This window comes from Monopterus albus, unplaced genomic scaffold (genome assembly GCF_001952655.1).
Source record: "Monopterus albus unplaced genomic scaffold, M_albus_1.0 scaffold73.1, whole genome shotgun sequence".
Taxonomy (NCBI): domain Eukaryota; kingdom Metazoa; phylum Chordata; class Actinopteri; order Synbranchiformes; family Synbranchidae; genus Monopterus; species Monopterus albus.
Window position 1 is genome coordinate 885062 of NW_018127953.1, and position 11689 is coordinate 896750.

Sequence of the window (11689 nt, forward strand, 5' to 3'; positions counted from 1 at the left end):
CTCTTCCTGAAGTCCACTGTCATCTCCACTGTTTGGAGCGTGTTCAGCTCCAGGTTGTTGCGGCTACACCACAGGACCAGCTGCTCAACCTCCCGTCTGTAGGCTGACTCGTCGCTGTCTCGGATGAGACCAATGACCGTTGTATCATCAGCAAACTTTAGGAACAGAGGGATCCTTCGCGATGCAGTCGTTGGTGTGGAGTGAAAACGGCAGAGGGGAGAGCACACATCCCTGGGGGGCACCTGTGCTTATTGTCCGGGTGCTGGATGTGGTTTTCCCCAGCCTCACTTGCTGCTCCCTGTCTATCAGAAAGCTAGTTATCCACTGACAGGTGGGGGCAGGCACAGTGAGCTGGGTCAGTTTGGAGTGGAGGATGTCCAGGATGATGGTGTTGAATGCTGAGCTGAAGTCCACAAAGAGGGCCCGTGCATACATCCCTGGGGAGTCGAGGTGTTGCAGGATGTAATGCAGTGCCATGTTGACTGCATCGTCCACTGACCTGTTTGCCCAGTAGCCAAACTGCAGGGGGTCAACAATGTACTTCAGGTGGGCCAACACTAGTCTTTCAAAGCTCTTCATAACTACAGATGTCAGGGCAACAGGTCTGTAGTCGTTCAGTCCACTGATGGAGGTTTTCTTGGGGACTGGAATGATGGTGGAGCGTTTGAAGCAGGAGGGGACTTCACACAGCTCCAATGACCTGTTGAAGATAAGTGTGAAGATGGGGGCCAGCTGATCAGTGCATACTTTCAGGGAGGAAGGGGTCACACCATCTGGGCCTGGTGCCTTTCTGATCTTTTGTCTTGTAAAGAAGCCATGCACATCCTTTTCACAGATCATTAGAGGTGGGGGGCTGGAGGGAAAGGTGGTGATTGTTGGGGGAGCAGCTGCTGGGTCTGAGGTGGGGAGGATGAGGGGAGAGTGTTGATTGTCAAACCTGCAGTAGAATACATTCAGGTTGTCTGCCAGTTGACGGTCCTCCACAGCAGGGGATCACCCCCTTGGATGCTTTACCCTTTTATTGATTTTATAAATTAATCATGGTCAATATGATTTGGCTTTTTGACAAAAAAAATGCATAAAAACTCTTTAATGTCAAAGTGAAAACAGGTTTCTACAAAGTAATGTCAATTAAATAAAAATATGTAATATGAAATAAGTGATTGCATAAATATTCACCCCCTTCAAGTCAATATTTAGTAGATGCACCTTTGGCTGCAATCACAGCACTGGGTCTGTGTGGATAAGTCTCAGTCAGGCTTGCACATTGGATACTGCAATTTCACTCCATTCTCCATTCCTTTGCAAAACCGCTCAAGCTCTGCTAAGTTGCATGGGGATTGTGCATGAACTGGCCTTCTCAAGTCCAGTCACAAATTCTCTATTGGATTGAGGTCTGGGCTTTGACTCCAGAACACTTATTGTTGTCTTTAAACTATTTCTGTGTAGCTTTTGCTGTATGCTTCAGGTCATTGTCTTGGTGGAAAATTATTCTTCTCCCAAACCATAGTTCTCTTGCAGACTGAATAAGATTGTCCTCCAGGATTTTCCTATATTTTGCTGCATTCATTTTATCCTCTACCTTTACAAGCCTTCCAGGGCCGGCTGCCGAGAAGCATCCCTACAGTATGATGCTGCCACCACCATGCTTCACAGTGTGGATGGTGCCTTTGTGGCAGTGTTTGGTGTCCGCTAAGCATCATGTCTTGTCTGATTGCCAAAAAGCACCATTTTGGTCTCATCAGATCAAAGAACGTTCTTCCATTTGACCCTGGAGTCTCCCACATGCCTTTTGGTGAACTCCAGTGAGATTTAATATGAGTTTCTTCAACAGTGGCTTTCTCTTTGCCACTCTCCATAAAGCTTTGGCTGGGGACGAACCCCCCGGGCAACAGTTGTTGTATGCAGAGTCTCTCCCATCTCAGCTGCTGAAGCTTGTAACTCCTTCAGAGTAGTCGTAGGTGTCTTGGTGGCCACGCTCGCTAGTCTCCTTCTTGCACAGTCACTCAGTTTGTGAGGACAGCCTGATCTAGATAGATATAGACATGTGTATAGACATGGATTTAACTGAACTCTGAGGAATGTTCAGTGCCTTGCAAAGTTTTTTGTATCCATCCCCTGATTTAAACTTTTCAATAACCTTTTCTCTGAGTTGCTTGGAGTGTTTGTTTGTCTTCATGGTGTAATGGTAGCCAGGAATACTGATTAGCCAGTGACTGGACCTTCCAGACGTTATACTACAATCACTTGAGACACATTCACTGCACTCAGGTGATCCCATTTCACCAATTGTGAGACTACTAGCACCAGTTGGCTGGACCTCTGTTAAATTTGGGCAGTCACTTTAAAGGTGAATATTTATGCACTCACTTATTTCCCATTACATATTTGTATTTAATTGACATTACTTTATAGAAACCTGTTTTCACTTTGACATTAAATAGGTTTTTTTTAATTTTTTTTGTCAAAAAAGCCAAATTATATTGAGCATGATTGATTTATAAAATCAATCAAAGGGTAAAACATCCCAGAGGGTGAATACTTTTTATTGGCAATGTATCATATATTTTGATGCAAAAAGAAGAATAAAGAATAAATTTTATTTATAAAGCACTTTTCAAAACATAATTGCACAGCACTTTACTTGGGAAAATCAATATAAAACTATTCAGCACTATGATTAAAATCAGGCAAATAAAAGTACCCAAGATAAAAAAAAGAATATAGCACAATAAAATAAGACAAGAAAGAACACATAAAGCACATTAGAAGAAAAAGGAAAACCTAGCGGTGACATTATTTTGGTATGCTAGTTGAATGACAATTGAGGTTTATTACACCTTAGTCTTATTTTCATAGTTTTGGCCTTTATTTCAGTTGAGTACATGGCAATGACATGAGTAATATAGATAGCTACATTTTTACAAAATGAAATTTTACCATTTGCCTTCAGTGTTCCCTCTAAATATGCAAAGTTTGTCTAACTTGGGTCTTCTATGATTGGCTGACTGCTGGTGTTTCTTGTACTGTCAGACTTCTTTGTAGCATTATCTTTATCTCCCAGATCCCAGCAATTAACTCAGTACAATTTAACTGATAAGAATGATGTCCAAAACTATAACTATTAGACCCAAACCAGAGTTATCCTTTAATTAGCATAACTGGAAATAGTTACAGCAATTTAGACTCTCAAGGGAAGTTAGCATTTTTCTTTTTTTGCTGTTATCATCTCTGTCTCTCAGTGAAAGAATGTGAAACGACCACCACCCGTGTGCTTTTACATGTGCATAATAGACCATTACATACAGTATAAATGAACCAGGGACTGTCTTATCAAAACAATTTGCTCCAGAGCACCACAGGTGGTCCAAAACTCCATGGGAAGCTTTTAATCTCATACCCATCATTTCCATCTCAAGTAAACACTGATTATTATTTGGTCCTGACTTTTATTACTCTCCAGTTACAGTTTATGGGAAGACGAAAGTGGCAGTGAATGACATTATGGAATATTCTGTTATCTCATGGCAGCAAAGAAATGTTTGTGTTTTTAATATTTAATATGACCCAGCCTTAAAGCCTCAAGCCTCATGTTGTCCTTGGCTAAGAAAACCTCCAGGTCACTAGACCAGCTGCTTCTCAGCTCTTTTTTTAAGGTCTTTGGGAAGCTCTGGGCACCACATAGTAAATAACGGCTATTGCAGTCAGGGCAAGGGACTGTGAACCTGTGACCGTGTTTTTCCCAGTTCTTTATCTTTCTAACATGAAGGTCATTCTCTGCAACAGTCAGTTACATGCGTCTTCTGCCAAAACAAAAGTCTTTGCTCTTCACTGCCATTAAGAGCCATAATGCCAGTCTAAAAATGAAACAGCAAATCTCTTGAAACAATTTCATCTTATAAATCTGCCAGACACTAGAGCTGTCATGAGGAGGACAAGCTGACAGTAAATGAGTATTGATTTTTCCTCTCGTACTGTGCAGCTGGTTTCTGGCTGAGTGAATTTACTCTTACAGAGTTGTCAGAGGGTGGGCTGCTTAATGGAGTGTTATCAATTCACAGGGAGTTTGAGTGCCGTCTGTTGGTGTGCTTACATGATGAATTGGCTGCTAGGTTTTAGTTGTGATGTGGGAGAAAGGCATGCAGATTCAAAAGGAAATGCAGAGGTTGCTAGAGGACAGACAGCGGCAGTGTGTGTTCAAAAGATGTATGAATTGTTTAAGATCACAGATTTTTCATGGTGAAGTGATACTTCAGATTAATAGGATGTGAAGTGCCAGCGCATTAATAGTGCTGCCATCTTAAATAGGTGCTGTTCTCAAACATGATTGTACACAACTCTTAGCAAAAGCAAAATAATAATTACGGGCAGCACAGTGGCGCGGTGGTTAGCGCTGTTACCTGACAGCAAGAAGGTTCAAAGTTTGAGCCTTTCTGTGCAGTGCCTTCGTGGGTTCTCTCCAGGTGCTCCAGCTTCCTCCCACAGTCCAAAGACATGCAGCTTAGGTTGATTGGAGACTAAAATTGGGGAGGTGACGTTTCCCAACCAGAAGGTTGAAGGTTTGAATCTCGGTGCCTGCAGTCCATGCATTGAAGTGTCCTTGGGTAAGACACTGAACCCCCCATTGCCCCCGATGGTTAGAGCCATCGGTTGTGTTGGCGCCGCAGATGGCTGCTTCCTGGGGCAGGTTGAACTTCCTGAGCTGGCACAGGAAGTATAGCTGTTGGAAACCAAAACGGTGATAAAAAGGAACAGTGACTAATTCATGTTTGCTATATCAGTAAATAGAATATGATAGGGAAGGTGCTGCTTAGACAGGTTTAGCTTTGTTGAAGGAAACTATTGCTGGCCTCTGCAGGGCGGTGTTCTAGCCATTGAGAGCAAGTTGGGGTTCAGCGTCTTGCTCAAGGACACTTCGACATGTGGACTGGGGAGAACAGGAACTGAACTCCCAACCTTTTTGTTTGCATGGTTGCTCTACCTCCTGAGCCACAGCCATCCTGCTATTTTGTCAAGTATCAGCAGTACAGTCTTGTTAGTTTTAAACCCAAGCATCATTATCAGATTAACCCCACAACTTATCAGATTTCAGCTCACATTTCTGGCAAATGATGCTCAAGGCCTACTTCATCAAATAGAATCTCTCTGGGGCCATGCCTTAATTTGTAATGCTAATGCCTGTGCTGATGAATCTTTACCACTGTCTGTCTTAACTTCAGTGCTGCTGTTGGGCATCTTCCTCTACACTCGCTGGAGGAGCTACAAAGGGCTAAAGGAGGGCGTTTACCACGTCTCAGCCCACCATGAAGGGTGGGAGGACATCCGCGAGAACGTCCTCAACTATGATGAGGAGGGAGGCGGGGAGGAGGACCAGGTTCACCACACACACACACACACACACACACACACACACACACACACACACACACACCTACTCTACCCTATCCCGTGTGGTAAAGCCAATAGCTCTTGCATGCTGCACTCACCTTTACATAAACAAATCTCAGAAACACATTAAGTATAGCAAGTATACACTGCTATTGTACAGTTCTGTACTGTGAACTGTTACACCTCACCTACACATTTTTTAACATCTTGACCACTTTTATTTTGAAAATACTTGGATGCAAGGTAGCAGTTTTGGAATGGGTTCAGTTGAGTTGGAATAAAGTCCTCCACAGTCTGTGTGTGAATGCGTGTGTGGCCTGGTATTACTCATGTTGTGGGGACTCGACGTTCTACTGGGGATAAAAAGCAAATCCCCAACACATAAATCATTACATTTTAGAGTGGTGTCTTGGTTTAAGGGTAGGGAGAGGTTAAGGATAGCAAAGTAGTGGTTATGGTTAAGGTTAGGGTCAGTCTCCAGGAAATTAATGTAAATCAATCTGAAGTGATGGAAACACAATGTGTGTGTGCGCACGCAATGGCATTTTACTTAGGCCCACACGAAATCCTTATCTCCTCTCTCCAACAGCCACTGTAACCCACAAGCACTCAACAGTACTTATGAGCTTGCATAATATCATGGCTTTGATTGCACCAAACATGTGGCTGCTGTGTCACTAACACACACACCCACACACACACACTCAGAGAGTAGGAAAAGACTTCCATACACAGATTGTTGTCACACCTTGTCAGTACCCAAAAGTCCTCAAGGTTATACTTAAAATTTTCAGCAGTCAAGCACATACAAAGCACACACACACACACACACACACACACACACACACACACAATCCTGATCCTGATCCCATACAACAGAACAGATGCTGCAGTTAATTCTCAAGAGTCTTGTTTGAAAGCTCTCTTGAGGAATAAAAACAGCGCTTTCCACTCATCACATAATCAGTTTTACAAACCAGCCCACACCTCCTCCGTGGGTATCATTTCTTCCTCCTTCAACATCCCTCCTTTTTGTTAATCCCCAGTGGCATGGTTACAGTTTTGGTGGAATCATAATAGCACTGAAGAGATTGACTGTTACAGTATATATAAAAGTAATGACAGCTCATAAATGCCAATTCACTAGTGCGTATTAGAGAAGGATAGAAGCAGAGATGCCCTTTATCTCCTTTCTGAATCACCTCCTGTCATATTTAACCTTCTTGGCCTCTCTCTCTCACTCTTTTGCTCTCTCTATCTCTATTTCTCTCTCTCACACACACAGAGATACTCAAAATTATAGTGATTTCTTTGAGACAGTAAATGGAAACAGATTGGAAACTTAAATAGGCGGAACATTCACAGTAAATGCAATAGGGAGAGTTGATTGTTTTTCTGCTCTCTTTTCATTTTTCTGCTCCCTCACTGCCATATTTCATTTTTTCTGCTTCATCTCTCTCCTCACTTCTTCTTTCTCCTCATATATCACTTTTTCTCTTTGTACAGTTTCTGTGCTAACTGAGACTTTTCCTTTTCTTATGTGTGTGTCCAGAATGCCTATGACATGGCAGAACTGCAGAAGTCCCTCCAGCCAAGTCCGGCCCAGTCGGTCCAGTACTGCCGCTCCAGGGCCCTGCACCACCCTCCTCCTCCTCCTCCCCCTCACCACCACCATCATCACTTGCTCCATCAGGCGACCCCCACCTCGCCCTCCACCACACAGACACTGGACTCCCTTAGCCAGACAGCCAGCTCCATCACCCTGCCTCCCTCAGCATCTTCCACTGCCACCACCACTACCAGCCTCCGCAGGGACGTCCCACCCACCAGACTCCCAGCCCAGGGCCAGGCCCGACCCTCCCAGTTAGTGCGCCGCTCCTTGTCCTTCTCCAGCCAGGACCTTGCCCGCTACCTGTGTGAAATAATTCGCGATGCCGACCAGCATCCAGACACGGGGCCTTTCGACTCCCTACAGGTCTTCTCCACCGAGGGTGGAGGCTCACCTGCTGGGTCCCTCAGTTCCTTCAGCTCGGCAGGGCTGGAAGGGGGGAGTGGTGGAGATGGGGCAGAGGGAGGGGAGGGGAGGAGGGAGGAGACGCTCGGAGAGTGGGGGACTCGCTTTGAGAAGAGCAAGCCGAGGCCAGCGACCTCTGAGTTCAGACACACAGACCAAAACTGATAGGTCCCTGAAAATGTGCCCACCCAAAACAATCAATTAGCAGACGCTGATGAGCGAAAGAGATGGGAAAACAGTGAGAGACTGATTGTCAAAGAGACTTGCTCCACATCCTGCACTTGCTGACAACTGATAGCGAAGGTGCTGTATTTACTGGATGATGAGCCCCATCAATCAGCATGGTGGCCTAACAGGCAGGTGAAAGTGTCTCTGAGCTCCCTCTACCATGGATTACAATTCTGCAGGGACAGACGTTATCAAACCTGCCAGTCAGGTGAAAGGCTTCAGAACATTACTCTCTACCCTGGCTGCTCATCATGATGGAGCTTAGCTTCACTGTCGGAAAAATCTGTTCCAGTCACAGCCCCTAAAACCCCCAAGTTTCCTCTATTTTATAACACTCATTGTGAGCTGTTCTGAATGAGTGCCAGCTGAAAATGTGAAAATGAAATGTTTTGGTCAGTTTCTTATACCTGAACAAAACAATACCAGATAAAATGTATTTTTAGGACCTTGTTGCTTAATGGAATCTTTGTAAATAAGCAAAGGAGTCAGACATACAGTATATTCCACACTGCTGTTACATGATAAGACAGTGAAGTTGAGTGGGATCATACTGAGTAGCCCGTATAATACAGAGTTTGGATTTTCACTATGTAGTGGCCACAGTGTTCTCGCTGCCTGGCTGTACACAGCTTCTGTCAGTGTTTGTATGAGAAAAAAAAAATGCTTTGACCATCACTGGGTTGCAAGGTGAGACTTTTTTTTTCTGGTAATGTGTCTTTTGCTGGGTTGAGTAATTCTGTATTGGCTGGGTGTTTCAAGTTTCATTGCTCCGTGGGTTGTAAGACATCAAGCTTTCTACTTACTACTACAGCCTCGTCTTCATTTGATTTCCTATTCTCATTCATGCTCCTCCGCTGCTCGTTCTGCCTCACCCAAGGGAGGGTGCCCACAAATTCAAACAGCTTTGCAACATAGAAATGGGAGCGGACGTGTGGACGGTGGGAGGGAGGAAATACTTGCTCTGTTGCTCTGTTCCATGTATGCCCTTCCTGAGGCATACCAAATGAGACTATTTTAGCCAACGATTGCTCTGCAGAATACAAACTATGTCAATTGGATTTCCAAGGTGACTACTCAATAAAAACAAAAGCAGCAAGGAGGATCAAAGAAATTTATATTGATTATACATGTAGTGTTTGAGGTGTGGTACCTGTGCTGTATGCTGGGCAGTTCACACATCCATTGTCCCTTGCTAAATTACCACATGCTCTTTGCTGAAACTGTGCTCTAACTGTGATTGTGGGATGACCAGAACTTGCAGGGAAACAATAACTCTGTATTTGTAATCCAAGTTACGTACCAATTTTAAGCACAGTGGTAAGTGGTCCTCTTGTTTGGTTCCGTATGAAATCAGATTGATGGATCCCCCCAGTCATTCAACTCTATATAAATAAATAAGAAATATTTCCTTCCTGCTATTATGGAACCAGTGAGAGCAATTAAGTCAAAAAAGACAAATAACAGTAATGAATCAGTGAAGGGGAAGAGGAGTGCAGAATGTGAAAAGGACCCATTCTTTAGATGACTACAGGATAGAAGGCTCAATGAGAGCACAAACAAAGAAGGGAGACAGACAGGCCCCATCTTAAGAAGTGCCTGATACTGAGATGAACTGCGCCACCAGTGCACCATGGAGCTGAGCAGCTCTGTAGAGAGCTGTAGGGAGGGGGCAGAGATGCTCAGAGAAATTGGTTTCTGCGGAAATGGTTTGTTGCACAGCAAATGTCATAAATACATTAGTCACGTGTCCCCGCCCCCATCTCAATGCAGTTCTCTAAAAAGCAAACCTGGCATTTCAGGTGCTATTTTCTGCTGCAAGTAGCAGCAGTGCTCTCATAATGCTTTCTTTTTTATTTGTCTTCACACTGGCAGAGCCAAGCCTGTTGTCAGGGAACAGTTAAAGGGTGGGAGTGTGTGAAAACATGTCAGGCCACTAATCCTAATAGGAGCTGATGGCTTGCTGTCATACTGGAGAAAACCAATGGATTGTGGGTACTTTGAAAAAAATGTCAACAGAGGAGTTAATTCCCAGATTGCGGCTTCCTAGAAACATGCTATTTATTGAATATCTGAGACAACAATGTGGCTTTCAAAAGAAGAGATGAGGGTGCAGTACACTGCAGGATGAAGCCTGAAAGTAAGACACAGGCTTCTTTTCAGTTTTATAGAAAGTAGGGATTTCCTAGAGAGGGATGTTTGCTCCTTGTTCTTCTGTAGAGGGAGGCTGAGCCTGAGCCATGCGGAGTGGTGGATGATGAAGACGCACCGTGCTTCACTTCTCTGTCTGCAGCTGTAAAGAGCTGTGACCTACTCCCCACCACCATTCATTCGTACCATAAAATGGCTTCTTCACTTTTGTGTTCTGGGTGCAGACATGTTGTGATCAAAGTTAATGTTTTACCTCATTTGTAAATACAAAGATTAATTATTGCTTTTTGTCAAGAAAAGCACCATAGGGTCAAAATGTGCAGCTTCTGAGAAAAAAAAAATCTAATTTTATTTTACTTTTTTATCATGATGATAAGCTTTCATCAGTTATGTGTTTTGTATTTGCTTAGAATTTTTTTCCCCAATAAATTCATTTATTAACACCAGCGGCTGTGCTGAATCGTGACTCTCTGAAAAACAGAACTTGAAGAATTAAAAGAAATGGAAAACGAAGGTTTTGACCTTACACAGTGATAAACAAGGAAATGACATTGTTGGAAAAAATACTTTTATTGATCATACTTTCACTGAACATGGATGTGTCTAATATCTACCACTTGCACTGGAAAAGATTTCATTTACCTCACTTACATATCACTTCCACCAATACCTTGTTTGGCATAATAACATTTTTAACTGCAGAGTAAACATTTATTAGTTTGTTTGATTTCTGATATGAACAAATGTCCTGCAGTAAAAATCCCAGCTGTACAACATGGGTTTAGTGGATTCTTAGAAAAGGAAAGAGCAGAGCAAAATGGAGAAAATTGCCAAAGGCACTCACATACGTAATACAGTATTCCTTTTTCAAATACACCCACAAGTACTAGATATCTTCTGCTACTGACGGGCCACACTACTGGTCAGATGACACTGCACATCAAACGTACTTGAAGATGATTATGTTCAGGATCACAAGCTGATTTTCAGAAATGATGTGTCCTATAACCTCTAGAGTCCTGAGCTTTGGAAACCCAAGCTGTGCGGTCCTCATATGAGGACGCAGGGACTCTAGAGGTTAAGGTGCATTTATCTCAGTGCACACTTAAGAGTGGCCTCCAAGTTGGGCAATCGAAGCGTTCCAGTTACCTGCTCTATAAAAAGTGCCTGTCAAGTACCAATGTGTGTACAGTGTCTTGTGTTCCTTCTTCATGTTATTTAGACCCTTATACTCCATGCGACATTTCACAGTCATATATAATTTCAATGTAATTACATGGCACTAGCTCTGTAGGAAGCATCGAGGTGCTTCTAGAGAATGTCACATGCTTTGACACATGCAGCATAGCTGCAGTTCATTGTGGATAGAAATGATCTTACAGTAAAATTAACAATAAAATCTAAGTACATTTTTGTCCAGGTTTCAGCATCAACATGCCCCTAAACACTGATCAAAACCACATAAGGTGTGTAATGACTTTGGCAATGCAGAAGTTTATCAGCCTATAAGTACCAAGTATTGCTAGGATTCCCTCTCACTTTCTCTTCATCTGTATATATATATGAATACATACTGTAGGCATACTGTGGCTGTACTGGGCTACATTATATTCAGAGGTGTTCCTAATATTCTTGCCCCTCCTGCCATATCTATGAAACTAAAAGGTCATATGTGGTCACGACAGCCAGTTGTGGCAGTCAAGTAGTGCAGCAGTAATAACTGGCTCCAGAACTAATGTATATGGAGTATAGAGCCCACAGAGCCTGTGGTTTTCAGTGGCAGCGCAGTGCAATGTCAAAGAAAGAGGTTTACATTTTAGCAATATGGACACGAGAGAGTATAAGGATGCCACTCTGTCAATCAAGGTGTGAAGATAATTTATGACGGGGGTGGGTGGGGTAAGGCGGCGC

General features: G+C 43.3%; 1 protein-coding gene across 1 annotated transcript in view; it reads left to right on the plus strand.

Annotated features, from left to right (window-relative positions):
* Positions 1–7567, plus strand: part of LOC109963402 (neural-cadherin) — a 439917-nt gene extending 432350 nt beyond the window's left edge. The window contains exons 36-37 of the mRNA XM_020605911.1: positions 5220–5374; positions 6941–7567. Of these exons, the coding sequence (XP_020461567.1) occupies positions 5220–5374; positions 6941–7567 (782 nt within the window). The remainder of the gene's footprint in view (positions 1–5219; positions 5375–6940) is intronic.
* The last annotated feature ends 4122 nt before the right edge of the window (positions 7568–11689 follow it).